General features: G+C 50.6%; 1 protein-coding gene across 1 annotated transcript in view; it reads left to right on the top strand.

Annotated features, from left to right (window-relative positions):
* Window positions 1-27,426, top strand: part of DPYD (dihydropyrimidine dehydrogenase) — a 349,138-nt gene that overhangs the window by 234,351 nt on the left and 87,361 nt on the right. The window contains exon 14 of the mRNA XM_081111986.1: window positions 2,402-2,566. Within this exon, the coding sequence (XP_080968112.1) occupies window positions 2,402-2,566 (165 nt within the window). The remainder of the gene's footprint in view (window positions 1-2,401; window positions 2,567-27,426) is intronic.

Raw genomic sequence — 27,426 nt, 5'->3', positions numbered from 1 at the left:
CTTGATGTTATGGGGTGACTGCAAGGTAGCGCACGGCTCAGAATGCGGGGACCATCCTTAGCCTGGGTGCCGTTCTTCCATCCTGAGTCTTTTCTATTTTATGATGTTAAATTTTTCTTACACACACACTGCAGATGTGCGCTCGGCCCAGGGCACAGACACAGAGGCAGCTGTAGTTAGTTATGATCCTGAGAGGGGGGCATCCAAGAAGCCCCCTAGGGGGCCAGGGACCCGGCCAGGGATTCCCACCCACCTGCGCTAGGAAAGACTAGAAGTTGGTTTTTATCTGAACAGAGACTTTCTGTTGGGATCCTAGAGATCAGAGTGACCCAGCCTTCAAGGCCAGCCAGCTGGAAGGTCCTAGAAGCTCCAGGGGGAGCGAGGTCAAGCTCACCACTTGTGGACAGGTGTCCTAGGACCACAGCTGCACAGCATGAGAGGTCCTGTCTGGGGGGCTGCGCAGCCTCCATACACCGGGGTGCAGGGGAGCCCAGGTGCAGGGGTGCAGGAATCAGGGGTGCAAAGGCGCAGGGGCACAGAGGTGCAGGGGCGCAGAACTCAGGTGCAGGGGGTGCAGGGGCGCGGGGGTGCAAACTCGGGTGCAGGGGCGCAGAACGCGGGTGCAGGGGTGCAGAACTCGGGTGCAGGGGGTGCAGGGGCGCGGGGGTGCAAACTCGGGTGCAGGGGTGCAGGGGCGCAGAACGCGGGTGCAGGGGCGCAGAACTCGGGTGCAGGGGCACGGGGGTGCAAACTCGGGTGCAGGGGCGCGGGGGTGCAAACTCGGGTGCAGGGGCGCAGAACTCGGTGCAGGGGCGCAGAACGCGGGTGCAGGGGCGCGGGGGTGCAAACTCGGGTGCAAGGGCGCAGGGGTACAGGGACGCAGAGTGTGGAATTAAGCATTTGCAGCGACAAAATCCTGACCCACAGGGCTTCAGCTTCCCAGAGTGACTCCATTAAGATCCTGTAACAAGGCTCCCTAATAGCAAATCAAAGTGAAGCTGGGGATGTTGCCCACAATGACAATAGCCGTGAAAAGGCTTAATTAGTAAAACATTAACTGGCAGGGTTCCTATAAGTAAAAATGTACATATTTAAGGAGGCTGATTGTAACATTTATCCCAGCTATGTTATAATATACTAATTCGAATGTAAAAGTGAATGTAAATTACCGGGAATTATCATGCAGCGGGAAGAAAAGTCCTTTTATCCTCAGCAACTGTAGCATTTGGCAGATTCGGGAATAAATAATCTTTTGTGGCAAGGGTATGCCTTATCAAACATATGCAGATCAGTACTAATTAATGCTAATTAAGGTTTCCTGTCTATCTAGTTGGAAAAACGTCCAAATGTTATGAAATCCAGTTAGGATGCCTATTACGCTAATTGTTTTATATGGGGTGGTTCTTAATTAAAATATGTAAATTGACCTTAATTGCTATCTACTAATGGGGGTTCATGTTATCTCCCTAGAAGTGACAAGATGGTGAGGAGGGGTACTTAAATGACTAATTCTGATAAAAATCCTCCACTAAATGACCTTTACTCAAAACTAATTTTAATTGGAAGTTGGCAGAAGAAACCGTTTTCTTCTTTTTTCCTTTTTCTTTCAGTTTTTGCTAATGTGCGCATGTTATTCTGTTTTGTTAAGCTATAGACGCGGTGGTGGGTCGTTAATTAGCCTTAACAAGCAGGTTAATTGGGCGGTTTACTGTTTACAGAGCTCGGGAAGGTTTGGTGTCCGCAGAGTGGGTTCTCATGGAGTGGGGGTTCCTAGATGGAGCCCTGGGGTTGGGTGACCCCGTTCGGATGTCAGGATGTGTGTGAACGCTGGAGGAGCCAGCAGTACCAATATGTACTTGTTGGCTCAGGTACCCGAGAACTACCTTTTAGGAAAACATTTTTTCCCTTTATAAGCATTAACTCTTATTCATTGGAATTAAAATCTCATTGGAAATACTTGGATTAGATGGGCTGAAATGATCCTCTTACATGTTACTTGTCATGTTTTTCTTATTCAATTGCAAATAAATTCACATGTGTAGGCCCAACACCAGTAAAAATGAATTTACTTTTTTTAAAATTTCTTCTCACTCTGCTAATCTTATCATCACAGGATGTCATTTAAATAAAGCTAACGAATAACTGATTTTACTCTTGCATTTGGAACGAGTTAAGTCTCCACTATTATTTAAAATATGTTTTAGTGGGGGAAAGGGGACACAGGTAATACTTTCAACAGTAAAGATTTTTTTTTAAGTGTTGATAAAATATATTTTAAAGTTATCCTCTAAAAATGTGAGCAGGGACTTGGTAAAATACTGTCCCGAGGAAATGAGCGTAGAATGAAGATCACGGGTTCCCTTTGCCGGACAGTGGCTCAGTGTCATGACTCTTCCCGTAGGACATCGTGACGAACGTCTCGCCCAGAATCATCCGGGGGACCACCTCCGGGCCTTCCTACGGCCCCGGGCAGAGCTCCTTCCTCAACATCGAGCTCATCAGCGAGAAGACGGCCGCCTACTGGTGTCAGAGTGTCACGGAGCTCAAGGCCGACTTCCCGGACCGCGTAAGTGTGATTTAACGTCTAAAACTAAAGAATTGGCATTAAGTTGGTGAATGTTTATTTAAACATCAATTCATAGGCTTATAAATATTAATGCACATAGTATATTTTATTAAAGCATCTGCCAGTGGCTTTGCTGATGCACAGAAAGATAAAAAAGAAAGAAAAGCCCGAGAACTCATAAAACCCGGTGCCGCGCGGGGCCGTGTTATAAATGAGGCCGTGCGGAGGGGGGGGGAGGGGGGAGGCGTCTGCATTCGTGGGGGGAGCAGCGAGGCAGATCGGCCAGAACCAGAACCAGCCGCGCTGTGGGGCCGCTGTTCACTCTCCGTGGCTGGTGTTCACGACGGCGGCGGCCTTCCCGAGGAATCGCAGCCCATCCGTCACTGTAAATGCGAACCCGAGGCAGGAGCCGAGGATCTGCTTGTAAAGTTTATTTCTGTGTTTTCAGTGGGAAATAATCTGCCAGATAATTTTAACACCCTTCACACTAAATGAGTCAATGATCTTTTTACTTCTAAAGCCCCGAGCACAAATATTCCGGTAAAATCGGGTGCACGCATTCTTTGTGGGCTTCTGTGTGTCGCCTGCGGTGTTTTACCCCGTAGAGCGTGTTTTCTCTTCAGTAACTGGTTGGAGTTGTTCTTAACGTTATTCATTCATGCTCTCTCTTTCCCTCCTCCCATCTCTCCCCCTCCACATACACAAATGAACACATACATCTCTCTCTCTCTTTCTCTCTATCTTCTCTCTCCTCTCTCCTCTCTCCTCTCTCCTCTCTCTCTCTTCCTCTCCCTCCCTCCCTTCCTCCCTCCTTCCCTTTCTATCTGAATGAGCTGGTGGTAAATTAAAGTTTAGGGGAGTGTGTGTGTTTGTGTGCGTGCACGCACGCATGTGTGTTGTAGAAAAGACTTTTTTTCATCAGTTCATGGAAGATAAATAAGAATACGTCAAGTATTCTAATGATATATATTTTAAAATCTAATGAAACTGTGGATGTTCCCCCCAAAAAACTGATAGAAGGAAAACTTACAAGGGACTTCGGATGTCCCGCTGCTGCCTGCGCCATCCAGTCCTATTTCCTTATAGAAAGCGCTTACCTTGAAACAAAATGTGATAACACAGAACATAATTCATCTCCCTCGAGTCTGCCTTTCGGACGTGCAGGGACCCAGACCCCCCTGAAATCTGTAGCTCCCGCTTATTTGGAGTTTTTCATTTTCTGGGCTTGATCTCGCAATGACTTGTGTTTTTTCATTATGCTGTCATGTCTAATGACCACCATGTTGAGTTATTTGAGTTTTAATGGACACACATCTTTGGGGAAGCTTTTCTCAGAACGACACGGACAAAAGGCAGTCAGCCATAAAAGTGTTCAGTATATTGTTAGCCTTGGCCTAGAGCAGGGGTGGGGAATGTCTGACCCTGCCAAGGCATTTGGGGTGAGTTTATTAAATGTTTGACTAAACAAAGAGGCTAGTTTCTAAGTTGATCATTTTGTATGGCCAGAGAATGATGCTATAAATATCCAAGTGACCCTTAGCAGAAAAAAGGTTCGCCAGCCCTGGCCCAGAGTATTAAGTACTGTGCTAGGTACTAAACATGCAATAAAATAATAATGGTAATAATCTATATATATAAAAGCCTAAGCAACCATTCGACCGTCTGACCGGTAGCAATGACGCACAATGACCACCAGGGGCAGACAGTCTGGCAGGTAGGTTAGCTTGCTGCTGGGGCCCTGTCGGCCCTGAATCTGGTTCACCTGCACCAGATTTCCTTTCAATGTGCACGAATCCGTGCACCTGGCACTGGTAATAACAGTAATAACTGAACATTTATACAGTATTCACTCTGTGCTCGGCAAGGTCCAAATGCTTATACACTTGAACACTCATTTAGCCTGTTGGGAACCTTATCAGACAGGGACAATTATTTCCCCCGCTTCACAGATGAGGAAACCGAGGCACACGGAGGTCAGGTAACACGCCCAAGGTTACACAGCAGTTCGACGCGGAAGCCAGAACTTGAACTGGCAATTTACTTGTCACATCCCTGCTCCTGTCTCCTAACAGTGTCCTCTCCATAGTACGTCAGGCCCTCAGAAGTCCAGGCTCACTTTGAATGCAACATCAGAACAACAGGAACTACACTTGCCCAGGGATTGCTTCGGTAGCATTTAGGCCAGTGATGACGAACCTATGACACGCGTGTCAGAGGTGACACGCGAACTCATTTTTTTGGTTGATTTTTCTGTGTTAAATGGCATTTAAATATATAAAATAAATATCAAAAATATAAGTCTTTGTTTTACTATGGTTGCAAAAATCAAAAGATTTCTATATGTGACACGGCACCAGAGTTAAGTTAGGGTTTTTCAAAATGCTGACACGCCGAGCTCAGAAGGTTCGCCATCGCTGATTTAGATGAACCGTGTGCCTCCGGGAAAACCGCCCTGAGCAAGGGCCTGTCTTGAGCGCCCCTCCCCGGGCAGGAGTCTGAAGTCAGGACAGTGGGCCGCTGTTGTGAAACGACAGGAAGTAGATGAGGAAGCCAGGACGAGGAGGCCCTGGCGGGTGGTTCCAAGGCCACATGGGAAGGAGAGACCGTTCACATGTTCCTCCCATCTCCCTGGAAACCATTTTCTTCTCCCCATGCCTTCTCTCCTGAGAAAACAGCGCGTGCCTTTCTCGTTTCCAGTTCTCTGACCATTTCCATGGTGCACCGTATTCTCTCGATGTGTTCTCAGGGCTAATTTGTAACATTCTCACTCCCCATATAAAAGACAGCATTTTAACATTTTTTTTAAAATATATTTTATTGATTTTTTACAGAGAGGAAGGGAGGGGGATAGAGAGTTAGAAACATCGATGAGAGAGAAACATCGACCAGCTGCCTCCTGCACACCTCCTACTGGGGATGTGCCCGCAACCAAGGTACATGCCCTTGACCGGAATCGAACCTGGGACCCTTCAGTCCGCAGGCCGACGCTCTATCCACCGAGCTAAACCGGTTTTGGCAGCATTTTAACATTTAACGATGGCATTCCCATTCGGACCCGGGCGAGTGGCCTGTGTGCACTGGGCGCAGCCGGGGCTGAGGGCGGAGGCCCCACCGCCCCCGAATCCTCTGATGACAAAGGCCAGGAGCTGCCCGAGAGCGGGGAGCCCTCCTTTTCCACGTTTAATTATCACTCGCACTGCGGTTTTCCCACCTCATTCTCCACCGCGCGCAGCACCTTTAATGACGGACTGGGGAAAGCCACCCCCTGTGGCCAGGGCTGAGCAAGGCTGGCCTTTTGGAAGAAGAGGGTGCTGGGGGCGCGGAGGTCTGCTGGCGCCCTGGGCCGGGACCTCTGCTGCCGAGAGGAGGCCCGGGACCCAGGGCTCAGCTGGAAGGCGGGGAGAGGCGTCGAGACCCTGAGGGCGCTGGGAGGGCCGCCCCGCAGCCTGCACCGGCCAGCCTGCTGCTCGGCTCTCAAGGTTGCCTTTTCTTCCCTGTGAATTCGACTTGGCACAGTGATCCTTGTGGTGACAATTTATTACTAACGAAGAGCATTCTTTTTTGTTCCCAAGCTGCAATTTGGCAAAGCTTATGAGGAGACGCACTGTATAATTAGGGCTTCCAAGAATCAACGTTAAGTGCATCCTTTATTCTCCCTGCAGAAGCCTTAGAAATCATCTACTTTAGGCTTGGAAAGAAAATGTTACCCTCCCCCCACCCCAAAGACAATAAAATGCATTCTGCATTTTGTCCGAATGCGCGGAGTTAGCGAGCAAAGACTGACATCTCCATCCTGTGTGGGGGCTAAGGCCAGAGTTCAGCACGAGATGGGGGCTCAGCTGGCCTCACCTGGTGCAGACAGGGAGCGGGGTGGGCTTTGTTAGAGGAATTAACAAAGGGGGACAGCGGGCATGTAGATGTGCTGCTGGGACAGCGCCCCTCCTCTGTGGGTCCCCTCTCTGCTCATCGCTGGGAGGTCCGCGCTGCGCATGAGACGTCGTTCTTCGTCAGGACGCCAGGAGGCGCTGTTCCCACCAGTAGCTTCTGAACAGAGTCCTCACCAGACGCCCTAGGCACCTGGTGAAGCCTTTGTCTGAAAAATGTTTTGATGCGTAAAAATAAGAAGATAATAAAAAATAGATACAATGTAACTGTAAATTACAAACTACGTATTAATAACACCAACAACATAAACTATATCCTCATCTCCATAAACCAAACAAAAAGGACATTGAAAGAAATCCGAAGATCTCTTCCTAATGTCGAAGCGATCTCAGAGAGCTGAAAATACAAAGGCAGCTCCTGAACCTGAGGACCAGCATCAGCCCACAGCAGCCACCGCAGGGAAGGGGCAGAGACTGGCGGGCTGCCTCCTGAGAGAAACAGGTGGCTTTGCCACTTCCGTTCCCCACCGGGTTCGAGTTGCTACCCTGTTCAGTCAGAGACGGGAAAGAAAGAAGAGCTATGCAGCTGCTAGGAAGACGTGGAGGTGTCTGTCCACAGATGGTTTAGGTAGAAACCTGCTTGTACCAGGAAAAACCACTTTCTTTACAAGAGGCCTCCAGCCTATGGGCTTGTTGCTCTCCAGTTTGGCTTTTTAAAAGATGTCATTAGAGTGCTGCTTGTCTCCACGGCTCACTTTTCCTGTCCTCCCCGCCATCCTGCACGCCAGGCCAGTGCCCAGCTCGCCTCCTCCTGGCCTTGGCCTGCGGCGGATCATTTTAAATAATAAATGAGCGGAGCAAGGTTGCAAGACGCAGGATCAGCTTAGGAAGGTCGTTTGTGCTTTTCTAATACACAGCCAGTAGACAGCTGGAAAGGGAAATAAATGCATCGTATTCTGTCAAGGTACCAAGAGCAGCAAAAGCATCAAACGGACCCGTCCGACAAAGAACTGAAAGACAGGGGCCCTGGGATCCACAATCTACTGCTGACAGGAATTCGAGACTAAAGAAATGGGGGTTCTGTTGTTGGGGGGCAGGTATCCCTCAGACTGATCTAAAGATGATGTGTATCCCAACCGAAACATCGGCACGGTTGTTGGGTAGAATTTGTTGAACAAGTCGATTCTGAATGCAAAGGACTCACAGGACTCACTTCAAAAGGAACCGAGTAGAAAGCCTTCAGTGTTTCTGATTTCGCGACTTATTTGTAACCACGGCGATGTGGTTGGTGTCGGCAGACAGACAGACAGACAGGAGACCGGATTGATGAAGCCGAGTGAGTCCAGAAAACAACCGCAAAGGCAGTCGGTTGCATGAATAACTTCATTTTTGACAAAGGAAATACAGTGAACAAAATAGGTATGGTCTTTTCAACTAATAACGCTAGTAAAATTGGGTGTCCACGTGCCCCAGAATTAAATGTTGATGCACATCTTAGCCAGTGTGTAAAAATTACTACAAAATAACAGGCACATACCGAAATGAAAAACCTGAAAGTATAACATTCCTTAAAGAAAGCAGAGGAGAGCCCTGGCTGGGGTGGCTCAGTTGGTTGGGCGTCATCTCAGCCAGGAGGTCACGGTTCAGTTCCAGGTCAGGGCACGTGCCCGGTTGTGACCTCCTGGTTCATCGGTCGATGCTCAGCCACGAGACGCGTCAGCCGGGCTGACGTCACTCACGTGGCGACGGGGCCACGGAAAGCCACCGGAGGTGACACATGACCCGGTGCGGTGCTGAGAAACCACAGGAATGCGGGGATGTGTCAGCTGCTGCTTCCTGAGAGAGGAAAAGGCTTCGTCCCGTGTCGCTCGGCAAAGGAAAGGCCTGACGCAGACCCTCCTGAGCGTTTCCGATAGGCCCGGTCCCCGCATGAACTGCCTGCCGCACGCTTCCCCCAACCCCTGGCGCTGGGACTGCCGGCTGCCTCGGGGTCCCAGCCTCGTCCCCCGGGTTTGAGAGTGAGAGTCCGCGAGGGCGGTAGCGTTTCGCCTCCTTTTTTAATAAACTGGCTCAGGAGCGCAGCAGCGGGAGCTGCTCGTGGATCGTATGTTTGCTCCATGGCCTGACCCTGTCACCAGTGAAAACGAAGTTCACACTCAGGCGTGGAAAGGGCTCAGTGGCTCCTTTTCTCTCAGTCTGGTGGCATGTCCCTCCCGTGAGGATCTGTTGGTGGAGAACCCAACTCGGGTGCATTCTCGCCTGAAAGGATGAGGGGAACCAGGAGAGAGAGAGGCTGGGGTACAGCCTCCTCCTCCGCCTCTGCCCCCTTCCGTCCTCAGATGAATCCTTTTCATCCTGAAAGGCCCCTTTAACTTGGTCATTTGAAAACAATCTTAGAAGTAAGCACCGCTATTTTATGAGGCTCAGAAGTAGAAGGTCATATAAAGATGGCTATTTAACATAATATCCCACAATTGCATGTATTGTATTAACTTTTTTCCAAACTACCTATACTGTTTTACTTTTTGTTGGGTTTGGCGTTTGGGGGGGGCGGTGTTTTGGCTTGTTGATAGCAACCACCTTCCCCACCCCCCACCCCACCCCTGCTTCTTTAGCCAGTAGGCGTTTTATTCTTTCACATTGTGCCGTGCAGGCGCTGTGCCTGGGATTTATTTTTCACAAGAAACTAATTTCACATTTTCCCCTTAGGTCTTCTAAGACATTTACTTGAAATCATTCTCTTTGTTCTTTAAGATTGTTGGGGTTTTTTTTAATAAATACTTAATAGTACTGTTTTAAAGGTTTCTGTTTGTGTACTGTAATAACCACTTTCCTTTCTCAAGCATCATTTATGGTTGTGTAATTGATTCAGTTTAAGCAGCATTTAAGGCTGTATTTGTGACCCACAAATATGACCTCATTACCTACAAACCATCTGAGAGATTGGTCTCAGGCACGGGTGACGAACTGAATCACTAGGCAAACAGACTTTCTTAAAACGTCACAAATAGCCCTGGCCGGTTTGGCTCAGTGGATAGAGCATCGGCCTGTGGACTGGTGGGTCCCAGGTTTGATTCCCAGTCAGGGCACATGTCTAGGTTTCAGGCGTGATCCCCAGTAGGGGGTGTGCAGGAGGCAGTGATTCTCTCCCATCACTGATGTTTCTGTGTCTCCCTCCCCCTTCCTTTCCTCTCTCTGAAATCAGTAAAAATATATATTTTTAAAAAGGAAAAGAAAAAAATTAATTCAAGCTTCAGAGTACTTCGAAATGCCCGTGGATGGCTCCCTTTTTCCTTTCGCCTGATGTCCTCGCGCTTCTGGTGGGAGTGCTGCTGAGCAGAGAAGCGAGAGGTAGTCAGCCAGAGGGGAGAGAAGAGCCCGAGACCCAGATAACTCACTGACTGGAAAATGAGCTCCATCCAGCTCATCGGGGCGGGGCTGGAACTGGGGCAGGAAGGACGGCGCTTCCCTGAGCTTGGCCTCAATAGCATGTGTCTAGCTCCCTCGAACGTCACTGTTGGCTATTTTTTCCTTCACCCTCTGAGATGTTTTTCTCTTGAATTAATTATCCATTGTGCACATGAAGCAAAGAAAGAACTTAGCACTGCAGTCATTTTTCAGGTGAATATTTCACCTTTCTGGTTGGTAAGATGCCTAGAGCGTTAATAAGGACTGAGTTAACTTTAGGAATACAGCTTCTTTGGGGGGTTTCTGGTCTATATACTCGATCACCCCAGAGAAAAGCCTGTGTAATATTTCATTCACGCTGGAGTTGGGAACGCGACCAGGTTGACTGGTCTTTCCGTGATAAATAATGTAATTACCTTTGTGCTGTTTTTGCATTTTAATTTTTTTTTTATCAAGTATCCTTTAAAACCTCCAGGATTAGAGATGATCAGGAACCGTTTTGTGCTAGATTTAGCTTAAACTGTAAATTTAGTTATGGCTCTAGGGTTATAGGTCAGGGTGGGAAATGAACGTTTACAAACTCAAAAAAAAAAAACCCTGTGTGTCCAATGCGTTTTTTAATGGATTATTGCAAACAGTGTAGAAACCAGCCCAATAAGGGCATGGCACACTCCATAGCAATAATAGTTGTCGTTACCCAGACTGTCATTACCCCTTGATAATTTGCATACACTCGCATACCTGCTATTCAGCTCGGGGGTTTGTGTCATGTGTTATGACTCAGAGTTTTGCCTCATCTCTGCTTAACCCCTTTCAAGACCTCCCTGATGCGAACTCACGCCAGGATAGACGCCGTATGGTTAGAGTGTGACCTTAAACTCCAGGTTCTGAATCGGGTGGAGAAAGTCAGAGAGATTACCATTCCCACCCGAACCACCAGCACCAGTCAGATAAACTGCAGATTATATTTTTATTTTTTTAATATTTTATTATTGATTTCAGAGAGGAAAGGAGAAGGAGAGAGAGCTAGAAACATCAATGATGAGAGAAAATCATGGATCGGCTGCCTCCTGCACGCCCCCCACTGGGGGTTGAGCCCGCAACCCGGGCCTGTGCCCTTGACCGGGAATCGAACCGTGACGTTCTGGTTCATAGGTTGACCCTCAGCCACTGAGCCTGGCTGGCTGGGCTAGGGGTCATTTCTGAGGCCCTGTTTTATCAGATCTCTCCCAAGAATCTGGCAAAAACTCCTAAGCCTGTTCCGCTATGTATTATTTCTCTTTCTTTGTTCCTCTCTAACGCCATCAGCTTCACTTTTCCTATGTTCTCCATGGTTTTGAGTCACACACGCTAGGCCGTGTGTGAAGACACAGAACGGAGTGTCGGTGTAAAGGAGAATCTTGGTGAGAGGAACCGGACGTCTGGGGAGGACTTCTCCGTCGAGGCCTGTTTCCCTCCGGCCTGGTGTCGTCTGCACAGAGGTCTGTGCTCCCTGCAGTCCGTGGTCTGGTGGTGCTCACAGGGCCACGCCCAGGCCCGGCCGCTCCTACCGCTCCTCCTTCATACACATCATGGCATCATGTTACATGTCATGGGCGTGGACATCTGTTAAAGTTTTCAATAAGCTGTGAAAATCAGCCCTTCGTGGACATAAGGACACGTGCCATAGGAAACCGTTGGAGCAGCGGTCGCCCGTCAGTGGTGCACAGACCCCTGGTGGTCAGTGAGGTAGGTCCGTAAGGCTGGCAACCGCTGCCACAGAAGGTCTCTCTAAGGCAGCTATCCGAATCCCGTGTTCACACTGTTATTCTGATTTAAGAACCCGCGTTCCCTTGGCCGTGTCGGCTGAGTCTCAGAGACAGAGGCCGGGTCCGTCCAGTCGGCGAGGGCTGACTCCACGGAGCAGTTGGGCCACCCCCGGACTCTCCCCGGCTGATCTGCTCACAGCTTGAGCTGCGGACTCCTCCGCCTCTGTGAGCTCCGATCGCACCGAGGTTTGCTCCCCACCGTCCCTTCGAGGAAATCGGGGAGAGGAAGAGAACAGCCGCCCCCTGGTAGCGTCCCACGGCCCTGACTGGGCCGCACCCTCGGATGCCAGAGAGGAGTCGCATGTCAGCCACCCAGCCTCACGCGGCCCGGGCTGCTTGTTTGCTACCAGACGCGTGGAGGGCAGGGACGCGGGTCCCGGTGTTGTGCAGACGGGCAACCCGGATGCCCACAGTTACTCAGCCTTCCTGCCAACACAGACGCTAGCGGTTATTGCAGACCTCCCACCCCCAAGCGAGGCCCTCCAAGGAGCCCCGGGTGGCCGCCCAGACACAGCCTGAGCACCGGCGTGGCCAGCAGCGTGAGTCAGAGCGGCATCATCCCCGATGACTCAGCTCCCCGGGCCCCGCCGCCCGGCCTGGGCCAGCTGCCGGGCTGAGCAGCAGACGCCTGTGCCGCGAGCGCCCATCACAGTGTCAAACGGGAGGCTTACTGTCCTCGCTTGACAGACGCACCCAGAAACGAAGAGGCAGCCGACCAAGATACCAAGATCAGGTGCTGGCAGGTGTCCCAGCCGGAGACCGAACCCCAGAACTCGGCACAGTTACTGTAACAGCCTCTACCTCCGCGTGCTCCGACCTCAACGACACGCAAAGCAACCAGAAGAGAAAGGAAAAAGAGCCTGGCCAGGTGGCTCAGTGGTTGAGCCTTGACCTATGACAGGAGGTCAGGATTCCATTCCCGGTCAGGGCCCAGGCCCAGGGTGCAGGCTCGGTCCCCAGTGTGGGGCGTGTAGGAGGCAGCCGGTCCATGATTCTCTCATCATTGATGTTTCTCTCTCTCCCTCTTTCTTCCTCTCTGAAATCAATAAAAAAACCCCACAGATATTAAGAAAAAGGAAAAAATAAATCACAGACCACGACAATAGATATTGCTTTATATTTAGGATTAAGGCAGACAAATAGATGCTACATTTACTTCTTATATAAGAAAATTTCTACCAATATATTGTTGTTTTACTAAAATTTAAGAAGCATACACATTCTTAGGTATAATATAAAATCAAATCATGTGAAAGAAACCTTATAAAGCATACAAATTTTCCCAATCATATACATAGTACAATTGTATTTTCCTTATTAACTCAGATTCACCAAGATGTATATTATGTTATAGCAGTTCATAATTTGAGCTAAACATTTAACATTTCTCTGTACAGTTATGAAGGCTACAGGATCATTTATTTGTATTAATTTTACCAAAATTATTGTCTTGTGAGCCAGCATCAACCTACATAATTTCCAAATTTATATCTAATGTTTACTTCTAAAGATTTTACTGCTTAAGCTCTTAAAATTCTTGCTGAGCAATATGTCGATGTCATTTGCACCCCTGTAAAATTTTCTCATTGCTTTACAACTCTTAATACCCTATTTACCCAGCACCTGTTAGCAAAATAAGTCATCTTTTCAATCCCCATTAATAAGGCAGTTTAATCATAACCACATGCACCTCTTGCAGAGAAACCTTCTTTGCTGCTGTTCCCAAGAACAAACTCAAAGACACCTACGTACTCAAAGAGAATACGTTTGAGGACTTGGTGAACTTTGAACAACATGTTCATTTTCAAGTGGGATGAATCGTTGATTTGTGTAAGAGATGTGAGCGTGTTGCTGAGAGCCCTCGTGGCTGTTGGGGTGTCAGTAGCTGCTGTTCTCATCCTGCTTTTAGGGCCATTTCCTGGCTGGTGGGTGGGGCTTCGGTCTGGGCTCGCTCCTCGCTTGTCACTAAGGGGCCCCCAACCTCCACTGCGTCCGGCTTGTTTGTTTTATACCACAGCATCTGGCGTATTTGTTGACTATTCACTTTTTGAATTTTTTCTCGTGTGTGTGTGTGTGTGTGTGTGTGTGTGTATTTAGAATCTGAAGAAGGACCTTTTTAAAATAACGTCAAGTGACTGACTGAACAGGAAGGCTGCAGTTTGGTTGGAGGAAGGGGCGGATGGGAATAGGGGGGAAATCATGGACTTGAGGGAATTCATGAATAAATACTGAGCCAGGGGCCAGGAGAACTACAGTCTCCCAGTTTGTCGCCGACAATATGACCTTGGGCAGGTCACAGTCTGGTCTGTAGAGAAGGAGGTGGGTGGTGTTACCCCGGCCCTGCGGGTGCCCCACTTCTGACAGTGGTTTGAGTCATGGTGTCCCACTTTTGTAGCCGACGCCTCCCGCAGAGCAGGTAGCATTTGTTGCCGTGGGTGCGGAGGGGCAGCAGAGGACGAGTTTCCTGTTAACTGGCCGTAAATGCTCCGCCCTCCTTCTGGGCCGTTTGGAATCGCACACACGAGAAGCCTGTGGCAGCTCATCCTCAGAAAACGTATGAGACCATCGCAGAGGTGCACGCATTCGGTCTGCTATTCCCTGCGCCATCGGAGTCCCGGGCGATGAAATGGCTTGATGGGCGCCGCGTAGGAAATGCCTGAGGCTTTCTGTATTCTGGGGGCCTTTGACCGTTGGCTGAGCGGGCAAAGGGGCAAGATTAGTATCTGTTTCTGGGGAACATCCTTTTGAGACAGAGGTACATTTTCGGAGAGGGCTGTTTTCTCTCTGCCTCATTGGACGAGAAAGCTTTGCCTTGTTCTGTGAAAGTCACCGCGGGGACAGGCCACGCGGCCGTTTTCCCAGCCGGCGGGTCCCGCTGCACTGGCGCGGAAAGGCGGTGAGAGCTTTACCTGGGCTGTGGGTGATTGGGGCCGGGGTGATGCCTTCTCAGCACTTTCCGAGAACAGCCCACGGGAGTGTGGCCTCGCGGCTGGTATGCGATGACCTCTGCAGCCCCGGGCATTACGAAGGGTCGGTCCCGTGGCCGAGCCGAGAGAGGAGCAGGTCTGTGACGGCCTTGAGAGAATAATCGGGGGACGAGGGGGGACTAACAAGGACATTTTTGTTGAATTCTCAAGCTGTCCCATTCGGGAAGCTGAGCTTTTGTGTGGATATACCAACAAATAGGTAACAAACGTCAAAAACACAGAAAGGACACGTCCTCAGCTCTGCCTTTCCTTATGCGCCATCGCGCCCATGTCAGTGGTTGTCGATGGGAATTTTCCCTAAAAAACGTATTTGAGGATGAAACATGAAATAGCGCAGGATCAGCACAAGTGATTCCAGTAGTAAATGCTGCGGAGGAGAGGACACCCTTCCGTCACTTCGGGTCTGGACTCTCTCAGGCCGTGGCAATTCACAGGAACACCATACATACAAGAAAAATTCAGAATAGTCCCAGTGGCCGACACAGTGACACCTGCTGTTAGCTCCTCTCCATTACGCAGAGCCCTCCGTTGTTGCTGGAGGTTAATTCCCTCTAATAAGTTGTCACCAGGGCCCTAGCCGGTGTGGCTCAATGGATAGAGCGCCGGCCTGTGGACTGAAGGGTCCGGGTTTCGATTCCCGGTGAGGCCACATGCCCGGGCTGCAGGCTCGATCCCGTGTGGGGCGGGCAGGAGGCAGCCGGTCAGTGATGTGCTCTCATTGTTGAGAGCACCTGCCTTCTGTTTGCTCTCCCCCTGAAACCTCTGGACACCTCCCGACACCCCAGTGTGTTCCTGGGCTCTGCGTCTCCCTCTTGGCCTTCCGGAAAGTGTCTCTGAGGGTGGTATCTTCAAGACTCTCTCCAAAGAGGCCACTTTCCCCCATTCTCCTGCTGGCGCTCCACCCGCCCCACGCACATCCGAACCTCTGTCCCGAGGTCGGTGGGTGCGTCCAGTGGCTCCCGGGGCCCCTGTCCGTGTTCCGTCCACCATGCCTCGTCACGGAGCCGCGGTCCATGAAATGCAGCCATGCTCTCCCTGTCCTGCAGCCCCCTGGTCCTTGCTCCCATCCCCTGCTCCCCCCAAGCCTTCATGAGCGCCTGAGCATATGTCCAACTTTCCATTCCTATCTGCCATCATCTTAGGCAACTTTAACGTCAACGGTGATGGTCTTGTTACCTTGTCTTCACATTTTACCCTCTGGCTACTTGGCCATCATGTCTGACTGGGTTTCCCAGAGAACTGTGCTGCCTCTGGGAGCTGATGTCCTGTTAGCGGAGCCCACACCTTCTCCGTCCCCACCACTGGGCCCAGTTCCCCTTCATCCCCCCGTCTTCTCTCCATCTCGTAGCCCACTCCTGACTCTGCAGCCCTCCCTTACCAGCTTACACTCAATAATCACTCGCCTCAGTGAAAGCTTTTGTTTTAATTTTGAAAAGATGATGAAAACTATCCACAAGAATGCAGTGAATATTTTTGTGCGCAACACCCATAGCTAACATACCTGGGCGATGTCTGTTTTGTAAAAAGTCAAATATATTTTACTGATGTTTATCTGTAAAGTGGGAGCACAGCCATGTATGAAACCTGACTAGTCACAGACATTTGTTTCTAAAGAGACTCCCTTGGGTGTCTCTTCTCCATTTTCCTCGGGAGTCAGAGAACTGCACCTTTACCGGAGAGTAGCTTCTCAAAAAGTTGTATTTGAGGAGGCTACAAATGCCTGGTTTTCCCCTTCCTTTTTGATATCTTTAGAGGGTTAGCCATAGACTGTTCCTGGCTAATATTTAATTAATCAGACAACACAATAACTTTACCATCTACTTTGATAATTGTTGCTTTTATAGGATTCTCGTGCTACAATGCAATAGCTTGATTTCCCCAATGTGTTCTAACGAGAGGTTCCAAGCAGGGAGATCATCCATTTATTAAAGAAATCAGCTTAATGTTCTGTTGTCTGACATTATTGTAAGGAGGACCCCAGATATTTTGCATTTGTTTCCTTGAGTTGAAATATTGTGGTAACATCCAATTATCCTGCTGACTTTAATCTATACTTAATAAAAAATTAATTACGGATGTCAAATGTGCACATACTTATTGTCTGGGAATCTCAAATTCATGAACGCACCCCCAAAGTTTAATAATTGTTTATGATGCACTACTCTAAGCATAGTCATCACATGTCCTCAAACTTCTAAGGCAGACTTATTCTCTACGTCAATTGTATTTAATAAATGTGAGTCTATTGTTAACCCTTTATATGTTTTTACTACTAAGGAGATTTTAAATTAAGTTGATTTGATTTGGAACATCTATAATAATAAAAGCGTAATGCGCTAATTAGACCAGACAGCAGAACAACCTTTCGGACGTCCTTCCAGATGAAGCTGGGGCTGCGAGGGCCAAGCCCCTTGCACGAGTTTCGTGCATCAGGCCTCTAGTATTATAATAAAGATAATGTGGCTCCATGGCTGGTGTGACTCAGCTGGTTGGGCTTTGTCCCATGCACCAAAAGGCTGCCAGTTTGGTTCCCAGTCAGAGCACATGCCAGGCCCAATCCCCAGTAGGGGGCTTGTAGGAGGCAGCAGCCAGTCAATGTTTTTCTCTCACGTTTTTCTGTCTCTCTCTCTCTCCCTTCCCTTCTCTAAAAAGCAATAATAAATAAGAAGAAGATAATGCGGGAAGCTAGCAATGGCCAGTCTAGAAACTCTTAACGGCTTGGGTTTCTGTATGGTAAGAAATGCTGAGAAACACTGAGCCTTCAGCACAGCAGCATTTGGAAAAGGGCTGCGTCCACCCTGGGCACCAGGGTCTGGAATCTGATACTCCAGGGCCCACTAGCTCATTGAGTAGCATCAGTGTCTGGAAAGGGGTGGGTCCTTAGAATTGATCTTAGGAAAGAGACAGAAGGATTCTTGTGAGAGTTACTGCGTGTTATAGAGGATTTCACTGTAAACATCTGCAGACAAATCACCAGTGTCCTTACCGTGGTTCCGGTGAAACAGTCCGCGGGCCAGAGGGTCCCTCTCACAGCAGGGACGGCCTCCTTTCTACTCCCCGGTTGTCTCTCTTATCTTTTCCACTCACGGGACGAAGACACCGTGCATCCTTTCCACCCTGATGAGAGAGAATCATGGACCGGCTGCCTCCTGCACGCCCCTCACCGGGGATCAAGTCCACAACCCAGGCCTGTGCCCTGACCGGGAATCCAACCTCCTGCACGCCCCTCACCGCGGATCAAGTCCACAACCCAGGCCTGTGCCCTGACCGGGAATCCAACCATGACCTCCTAGTTCATAGGTCGACGCTCAACCACTGAGCCAGGCTGGAGGAGCCCAAGGGCCCATTCTTCTAGGGATGACTTCTCCACATGTTTGTTGATTGAAAGCATTGAGCGTTTCCCAGACATCATTTTTATGCTCTATGGATAGGCCTGGAAGTGTTTTATATCTTTGTCTTCGCTGTCTATTTTACTGGAATTGTCTCTTCTCATCATCAGCAGGAAAAATAAATAAATGGCATAATTGTTATATACAATGAAATTGCTATATACTAAGAAAGCGCTACACAGATGACAAGCCGACAGCCCAGTGTCTATAGGTGCCTGTAGGCGCGCCGTGGAGTCAAGAGCGAGCTGTGTTTCGGGTTGTGTGTCTGGCTTTTCTGTGGGCTGACCGGCGAGGTGTTGCATTCAGAGGCTAATTGAATGAGAAGCACCAAATTAATATTATTTGAAATCAGCATCAAGGAAGACTTTCTGTGCAAACTGCCAGCAAAGAGACGAAGGCGCCGTCCTGGGTGGCGGGCGGGCGGGCGGCTGCCGTAGGCCACGGGGTCAGTGACTTCAGTGTGCGATGCCTGATTGGGGAGTCGGTTTAGAGGAGAGCAAGCCGGGCCTGTCACCGAAATCACAGTGGGTGAAAATGGGCCTATTCAGTCTGCCCCCCAGACCCCCGATTCTTCCCGCTGTCAGGGAGACTCCGGGACCAAGCCGCATGCCTCTGGGTCCCGGGGGCACTGTCGGCGCCATGCTCACAGCTGACATGACCAATTCCACACGCTCTCCGGCGGGAGGGACGCAGGTCATTCTGTCCGCTCTCCTTCGGGATGACGCCAGGTCTGAGAGGCAGGGAACAGAGGCAGTCCCTGCTCTTGCGCCACCCGCCATCGTCCCTCCTGCCTCTGGGCCAGACTGCGAACCAGACAGATGAGAGCTGGTGGGAGCACCACATGGTTACCTACGGACTGAATACAATCCAGGATTCCAGGCTGGCCCTGGCCGGTTTTGCTCAGTGGCTAGAGCGTTGGCCCAAGGACTGAAGGGTCCTGGCTTCCATTCCAGTCGAGGGCACGTACCTTGGTTGCAGGCTTGATCCCCAGCCCGGGTCAGGGCAGTGCGGGAGGCATCCAATTGATGTGTCTCTCTTACATGGAAGTTTCGCTGTGTCTCTCCCCCTCCCTTCCACTCTCTAAAAATCATTGGGAAAATATCCTCAGGTGAGGATTTAAAAAAACCATCCCGGGCTGTGCCACTCCTTCCCCGAGTCACAGGAAAATGGGCCACGGGCAGCGAGATACAGCTAGCGGTGTCCTCGCTCATCCCTGGTCAGACCATCCCTGTGGGTCCCCCTGCCAGGACCCACCCTGACCACGGCTGCCACCCGCTTCCTGGCTGAGCCTCTTCGCGCAGCCACTTGTTTCTTCTCTTTGCTCAGAAACCTTCACCTGGATTTGCATCCTCCAGAGTGTTCGTGTTGGACCCCAAACCCTCTCCCGTGTCTCCAGAGAAATGGGGGCGGGCGGTCTTGGAGATAGTCACACACGAGCCTCTTTGAAATAGGGCCCTCGGTGGCTTGATAGGGTGCGTGCACGTCCCGGAGCCAACAGCGTCCACGGCTGACATTCATCGAGTGCTGCTAAGGGCTTGGCAGATGCAAACCCTTACCCCTCACAGTAGCCGGAAGCGGAGGCGCATGCTGGCATCCATGGTCCAGCCAAGGCGCGTGGCATGAAAAGGCTGCCAAGTGCACACAGCCGGGCAGCGATGGCTCCAGGACTGACCCTGGGCCTCAGATGTGAGAGTTGGAGCTGGACACCGAGGGGAGAGGAATAAAGTGGGCAGACAACCACCCCTGCTCTCGGGCTGCTCACCAGCTGGAGGGGGCGATAGACAGGTCGGAACACCTGTGTCCAGGGAAGAAACACACGATGCCGCGAGAGAGGGTGAGAGGAGCGAGTGCCCCACTGCCACGCGGGCCATGGTTGGGAGAAGCCACCAGAGGAGGAGCCCCGCGTGCGTGCGGGCAGTGTCTCCCACCTGGCGCTGCCCGGGCTCAGTGCCCCGTGAGTGCTGGATGCAAACTTGGGGTCGCGGGAGTGACGGCTGGAGAGGTGCCCCCGACCACGGGGACTGGTGATGGCGGGCCAGGGAGTCCTGCCGGGAGTGTCAGCTTGACCCGGGAGGTGGAGAGTGCCTGCGAGATTTCATGCGGGGAAAAACACCACGTTCCCCACATGCGTTTGGAGAGATTCCCGAGTGGCTCTGCAGCAGCTTTCTGGAAAGGAGAGTGGGAGGGTGACCGCAAAACCAGGGAGCGGGGTGTCTGCGCGGTCACGGGATGAGGTGGCCGCGGCTGGGCCCTGAGCACAGACTCCGCCGTGGAGAGCTGCCCCTTCTGTGGGCACAGTCCGCGCGGCTGGGACCCACTGCCCCGCCGCCCAGTGGCTGCACCTGAAGGTTGTCCTCTGGCTTCCCCCGGGCTCCCAGGGGACTGGGGAGATGGAGGAGAGAGAGGGGCTCCCTCCCCCCAGCTTTCAGTCCTTCCAGGTAGTGGCTCCCTGGTATCCTCCAGGGTCCCTCCTGCTTTTCCTGCGCGAGCCCACACCTTTGTAAATAGCCCTTTATTCATCTCCACTCCCATCACCTGTCTGAGCGCGCCATCTGCCTCCTGCCAGGGCTCCGATTAGCACAGGGAACGCGGGGAAATGGGCATGTCGCGCTCTGTTAGCGGCTTTATTGCTGAGCGCCCTGCCCTCTCCGCTGACCACTGGGCCATAACGAGAGAAATGCTGAAGGCGTGTCTTCTTCGACCCAGAAATCTCTTACTTAAGCAGCACGCAGTGGGCGCGATCTCCAGCGTGTGTGTAGAGAAAGGCGCATGGCGGTTTTGCTTAATGGTTTGAAGAAAAAAGAGAAAAACGGGTCACGTATGGGGGCCGGTGTAATAGGGTCCGAGGCAACGTTGGGATGACAGCCCAGGCTGGGGCCAGAGCGCCTGGCGGGGTCTTCGGTGGGAAACGTCTGTTTTTAACCGATGAGCAGCCCGCCTGGCGTCGCATTTGGGAAAGGGGTTCCGAGGCTGCAGTTTTTCTAAATTGTTTCCGTTAGCGAACCTGCCATCCAAGTTTAGAAACATCTTTAACTGGGAGAGCGTGGCGCCCAGCTCCTCAAATTGTTGTGAGAATTAAAGTCGTCACGTACCTGATGCCGCTGTCAGGTACCGGGTCTACAGACAGGCCCAGGGCGGATGACCCGCCAGAAGGAGCTGGACTCGCGTGGTGGGCGTGGAAGGGGCGAGAGCGCCACCATCGGGCAGGGGCTGGCGTGGCCAGAGATGGCGACTGCAGGGAGCAAGGGCGGGCCCGGGCACAGGGGAGTGCTGTTAAGGCCAGTCCCCAGTTCTCCTCTGCATGGCTCCATGGGCAGGAGACAGCGCAGCAGGACACGGGTTTGGGGAGGAGATGATGCGTCGGGTTTGGGGCACAGCGTTTCTGGTGCCGTGGGGTGTCTGGCTGGGGTGCGGGAAGCCATTTGGGCAGCAGGTGGGACCGCCCAGGGCAAGGTGGCCTTAGCTTCACTCTGAAATACCATCGTGGGGGGGGGCGGAGGGCAAGATGCATCAGAAGTTTCCATAGCCTTTCCGACAGCCCCTACTTCCCTCTGGAATTGCTTCCCTCTCATCGGTATCCGTCCTTCCTTTTCAGTCCTCACGCGTTGAGGCTGTCGTGCTCCTTGGCTCCGACTGACACCTGTGTCTGTTAGTGCAGCTTAATTTTCACCAGCAGCCGGGGCGCGGAGCAGCCGGGAGTTTACAGCACCCGCCTGACCCCTGGCTTCCCGCGGTCCTGGCGGCGCACTTGTGCACTGAGAAGACTTTTCTGCTACTGCACGTTTGATGGACATATTTGATCATTTCTACTTTCCTTGTCCTGTTTTCTCCTGGGAAAATGTATGACACTTTTCATAGAAGGAATCACTTTATATCCATGAGAAGGAGAACCAAAGGCAATTTTAATGCAAAACAACAAAGGGAAATTGTATTTTGCAGAAAGCGAGCCCCAGCAAACAGCTAAGTCAATATTTTGGATCTATTTTCCTGGTCCCTGCGTAATTATTAACACTTCACTCATCTAAAACCTCAGACACATATTTCCATGCAGTGTATGCTCAAGGAAAAACAGAGGAGAAGGGAAATGGCTCAATGATTGACCCCCACCTTCCATGAAATATTCCTTTAAAGCAGCGATTCTCAACCTGTGGGTCGTGACCCCTTTGGTGGTCGAACGACCCTTTCACAGGGGTCGCCTAAGACCATCCTGCAGATCAGATATTTACATGACGATTCATCACAGTACCAACATGACAGTTGTGAAGTAGCAACGAAAATAATGTTATGGTTGGGTCACAACATGAGGAACTCTATTTAAAGGGCCAGAAGGTTGAGAACCACTGCTTTAAAGTAAAGGGATTGGAGATTGGTAATGTCAAGATATTCTGCATACCTCGTCCTTATCAGAGAGGGAATCTTCTTATTAAGGAGTCCTAGAAGGAGAAGACACGGGACTGCAGGGAGTATGTGTGATATGTCCGTGTGCGTACAGATGGACAGTTCTCACCCGGGGATTTCCCCGGAGAGATGGCGGCCCCGGTGTCAGCGGGCGGCATCGTTTACTCCTGGGCCCCCTAGTGCATGGATGGCAAGACCATCCCCCTGCTTCCCGGAGACAGGGCGGGGGTTGTGATGGCTAACACCCCTGTCGCATGGGATTGGATGTTCCAGGTGGCTTTTAATAAGCAGCATATTTTATTTCAATATTGAAAAAAATTGAAATGAATACAGCATAACAAAATGGAATGAAAATCGGGTATTTAAAGACTGCTTTGCTTACTCTGTTTGGCTTTGTTTAAAAGAAACCATGGGCCGACACGATTCTGCTGTCTGGTGAGATGGAGGTTGGGGATCACAGTTCTTCGCTCCTGGAGAATCTCGGCTCTTAGGAATGTCACAGCTACAGCACGTCAGTGGAGACTGAACACTCTTCCACAGACAGACACGTGGGAGTGAGGAGTGGAGGGGGCGGAGTGTTAGGGCGGTGGTCGCCAAGCTGTGGCCCGCGGACCACTGGTGGCCCGTGAGGTCCGAAAGGTTGGCGACCGCTGGTTTAGAGGATGGTGCCTGGAGCCGCTGGTCGGAAAAGCCAAGTCCGTCTTCCCTCGCCTCCCTCGGATGCACATCGCGGACAGCACACCAGGAAGTGGGCGTCAGTCCTGGCCTTGCTCTGTGACAGGTGAAACGTGCCGCTCCTTTGCCCGGGTGACTTTTTCCTGGCATTTCTCAGCGACCATAAGCATCGGTGGGAATAACGTCCCGTGTATCCTGCGCCACAGCCCTTCCAGCTGACCGACTGTGGTATTTTAATGCAGTGAGTCCTCTAACGGACGTTGTGGTGTGTGTGCAACCAAGGCTGGTCACCAACGGAGAGAAAGACCGATTGTGCTATATTGCAGTTTGAAGAGAAGGACTTCGCCTTGGTGGGACAGAAATTTAAGGCTCAATTTGCATACGAGGGTGCTTTTCTTCCAGTTGATAGAATTTCGTGTGTGTGTTTGGGTTTGGCTGAGTGTTTTGGGTTCATGTGTGGCTGTGTCATTAGAGAGTATTGGCATAGTTGGTTGAAAGTGTACTAGTACATGTATATATAGTATCTGTGTATGCTTTACTTGTATGTTTTTGTTATTTACATAAATAATTTAGGAGATAATTTTGTACATTTCGCAAGTATAGTAAATCTTTCTAGTTTGGCTAAGTAGTTTCTACTGAGAGACAACACTGCAACAGGTTAGGATAGACGGGAAAAAGGAGAGGGTTGCTCAGCCATTTCAGAAGGCCTGCCTGCGAGGCTCGTGAAGAAGGGAAAGAAAATCACGTGCCATGTGTGACTGTTTCCTAAAGAAGCAGCAGGAAGCCCTGATGCCCAGAGGCCGCTGGAGGAAGCCCTGGAGGCTGGACTGTGGCTGTTTCCGGGCAGGAGAGGGACCGGGTGGAGGCCGGGTCTAGGCCACTTCTTCCTCCTTCCTCCCCAGCGGTCTGTCCCTCCTGGAACTCCGTCTCCAGGAAGAGCAGCTTGGCGAAGAGGCGTCCACTCGGTCTTTGCAATCTGCCTTCGCTCTTTCATTCAGTAAAAATGGAAGAGGCTTTTGTTTTGCTTTTATGCTTTCTGTTCCAAACACAAGGCCTGGGACCATTGGGCTTTTGTTCTTGGTTGTGGAAAACGGTAGCATATGGGAAACCTATTCGCTGAATAGCGCTCACCATCACCACGGGAAATGCGAGAGGAGGATTGATGAGACAGGTGGGGGCCCGGGCAGCACCTGAGGCTCAGATTCCCATCCCGGGCTTTAACGGTATCTCCTCTGACGATGCGTGTGGTGCGGGAGGGAAGGCACCCCGCCTCACCTGCGTTAAATGATAGAACAGTCGGCCCGGCCGGCGGGGCTCTGTGGTTGAGGGTCAACCTATGAACCAGGTAGGAGGTCACAGTTCAGTTCCGGTCAAGGGCACCTGCGGGGGTTGCGAGCTCAATCCCAGTAGGGGGCGTGCAGGAGGCAGCCAATCTATGATTCTCTCTCCTCATTGATGTTTCTCTCTCCCTTCTTCTCTGAAATCAATAAAAACATATTTTTAAAAAATGATCAAATAATTGGAGGTGTTTGTAAATAATTCAGAAGGGTCTGAACTAAAATTTGTCTTTTAAATCAAATGATTCTGGAGGCTTACTTTGCCTTATTTTAAGTAATTAAAACAATCAGGACTGTGGTTTTTACAGTGCTTTTTGGAGGAGTTATCAAAACAGAAGCATTTGATGACCCAGAATTGCAGTCTTAGACCCTTCTCCCACTCGTAAGGGTGCATACCTGTCTTCAGTACTCCCCAAGACGAGCGTATGCTTATAGATTTGTTTTCAAACCAAACTTTCAAATTGGAAAATGTTACCTCGTAAGAAAAATGTATATCTCCCCTTAATTTAGAGGACTGCAAACCCCAGCCATGCAATTACTTCTTTTTGAAAAACTACTTTTCTCCTATTGGGAAAGTTTCGGTGATCATGTAATTATATGTGGGAGATGAGAGAGAGAAGGTTACCCAGCAAACACCTCATTGTTATTCCTTCAAAACAGCATCGATATTAACATCTGTGCATTCATGAGAAGCCAGAAAGTGTGAACAGTGAGAGAAAAGGAACATTGAAGAGGAAAAACATACTTTCCTGTTTGCAAAATTTCAGTCTGTTATTGTGAAAAAAAAACCAACACATCAGATTTTAAACTCTGAGAAGGACCTTCAGTGTTTGCTTTGAATTAGAATCGCCAATGCATTGATTATAGACCAATACGTTGTCTGTCGCAGTTGAAATAGCTAATATGCATATTGGGAAGCTTTCATGAAATGACTAATGAAGCAAAGAAATCTGTTGGTTTTCCCCCTGTATGTTTAACGAGGTGTGCACCTTTGCATGCATTGTAAATATTAGTGCATTTGTGATACATTAGAAGCCTGTAAGTATGGCTTGAATACCATTCCTTGAGTTTAATTAGGGTACATTGCCTTGTGAGTCTCTTCATTTGCCAGGTAATGTGAGTTTAACAGGGCTGTGCTGAGCACGGTTTTATTGTTATGGTATGCCAATCAGGACCAAATGCCAGCGCATCCATCAGGCCGCCGCGTGAAGTGTAGACCGGAAAGGTTCCAGTCGCTTCGGAAAAGGTCCTGTCACCATTTCCCCCGTAAATCACTCTGCCAAGCTTCCGAGAAGGGAGCTTTGGAGCTGACATTGGGGATACGGAGCGAACCCTAAGATGTTTACGGAATGCGGGGAGCCTTGAGGTTGACTCCCGAGTGTCAGCAGCGCATCCAGGGAAGGGAGCCACTTACCAGCGTCCAGGCGGCGGCGAGTGCTTTGCTAGTGGAGGTGCATTCGTCCTTGTCCTGGAAAGCAGAGCCCTGAGCGGCGTGTCTCTGTGCCCTTGACCAAGGTCGCCCACGTGGGCAGACGCGGCAGCTCAATGGAGGACGAGGTGGCCCAGGCGCCCAGGTGCCCAAGGGCTGACCATGGCGAGGGAAAGGCGGGGGGTGGGGGGCTGACGGAGAGGAGGCGGAGAGCAGAGGAGGTGAGGCTTTCGTTTCTTCACCCACCTGCCTCTCACTCAGCACCTTCCCCGTGGGGACCTGTCTCCAGGGGGCGCCAAAGTAGGTGGCTCTGGGGAGGGGGCGATGGCTGAATCACTGCCTGGTGGACAGAGAGCTTGACTGTATATATATATATATGTTGATTTTAGAGAGAGGAAAGGGGAGAGAGAGAGAGAAACATCAATGATGAGAATCATGGATCGGCTGCCTCCTGCACGCCCCCCACTGGGGATCAAGCCTGCAACCTGGGCATGTGCCCTGACCGGGACTCGAACCGTAACCTCCTAGTTCATAGGTTGATGCTCAACCACTGAGCCCCGCCAGCTGGGCTGGGCTTGACATTTAATGCCCGAGTCTCCGTGTCTACGTTTCAGGGAAACTGTGCCAATCCCACTTTCAATCTATTCGCATTCAGGTGCAAAGACCCTGTAAAATGTGCATGTTGCACAATTAATGAATATTTAATAAACAGATTTTCTGAGTTTAAATGTCTTTGAAAGTCACTTGGCTCATATGGGGTTTTTTCCTTCTTGATATAATCCCAGTGGTGTTAGCAATGATTTGGTTGTTTGCCAAAATCTAACCCCTCCACAGGTAACTGACAGGTATTCACCTTTGTCACCTGGCAGCTTTTCTTACTTAAAAATGTAGGTTGTCTCAAGGTGGAGCTGTTGGACGGGTTTCCAGGGCAGCTTCCAGCCAGTTCCCGAACTGCCACTGCCTGTACGAGGCCCAGGCTCGGAGAAAATGGGAGGTTGATGAGGTCGCCTGCCTGTGACCCATTGGAAATTCTATGTTCTTCACCTTAATTTCTGATCTGCAAGCTTTCTTGTAATTCAAATTTTTTTTAAAAAAATCATTGTATTTACTCCAGAAAGAAACCTATATATATAAAGGCCTGAGCGACCATTCAACCATCCGACCGGTAGCTATGACGCGCACTGCCCACAAGGGGGCAGACACTCAGTGCAGTAGCTGCCGAGCTGTAGTGACTTGGCAGCTGCGGTTCTCGGGTGACGCACCCCGGAACCAGAGAGGAGGGAGCCCGATTCCAGGGTGCATCACCTGAGAACTACCCTCTTGCAATCTGGGACCCCTTGGAGATGTTGGAGAGCCGGTTTCAGCCTGATCCCCGCAGGCCCGACCGAGGCCCCCACCGGTGCAGCACCGGGCCCCTAATGTGATTATAAAAACTAATTGGACCGAGAATTGTCATTCTTTAAACGTTTGGAAGGATGACCCCACCACCCACCGTCTGCTGCCTCATTTCTCGGTGAACAGACCCCCGGACCCTTGGAGAGATTT

Source organism: Myotis nattereri, assembly GCF_964212035.1.
Source record: "Myotis nattereri genome assembly, chromosome: 18".
NCBI classification, from domain to species: domain Eukaryota; kingdom Metazoa; phylum Chordata; class Mammalia; order Chiroptera; family Vespertilionidae; genus Myotis; species Myotis nattereri.
The sequence above is the reverse complement of the archived record's forward strand: the minus strand, read 5'-3'. Positions and strand labels throughout refer to the sequence as shown.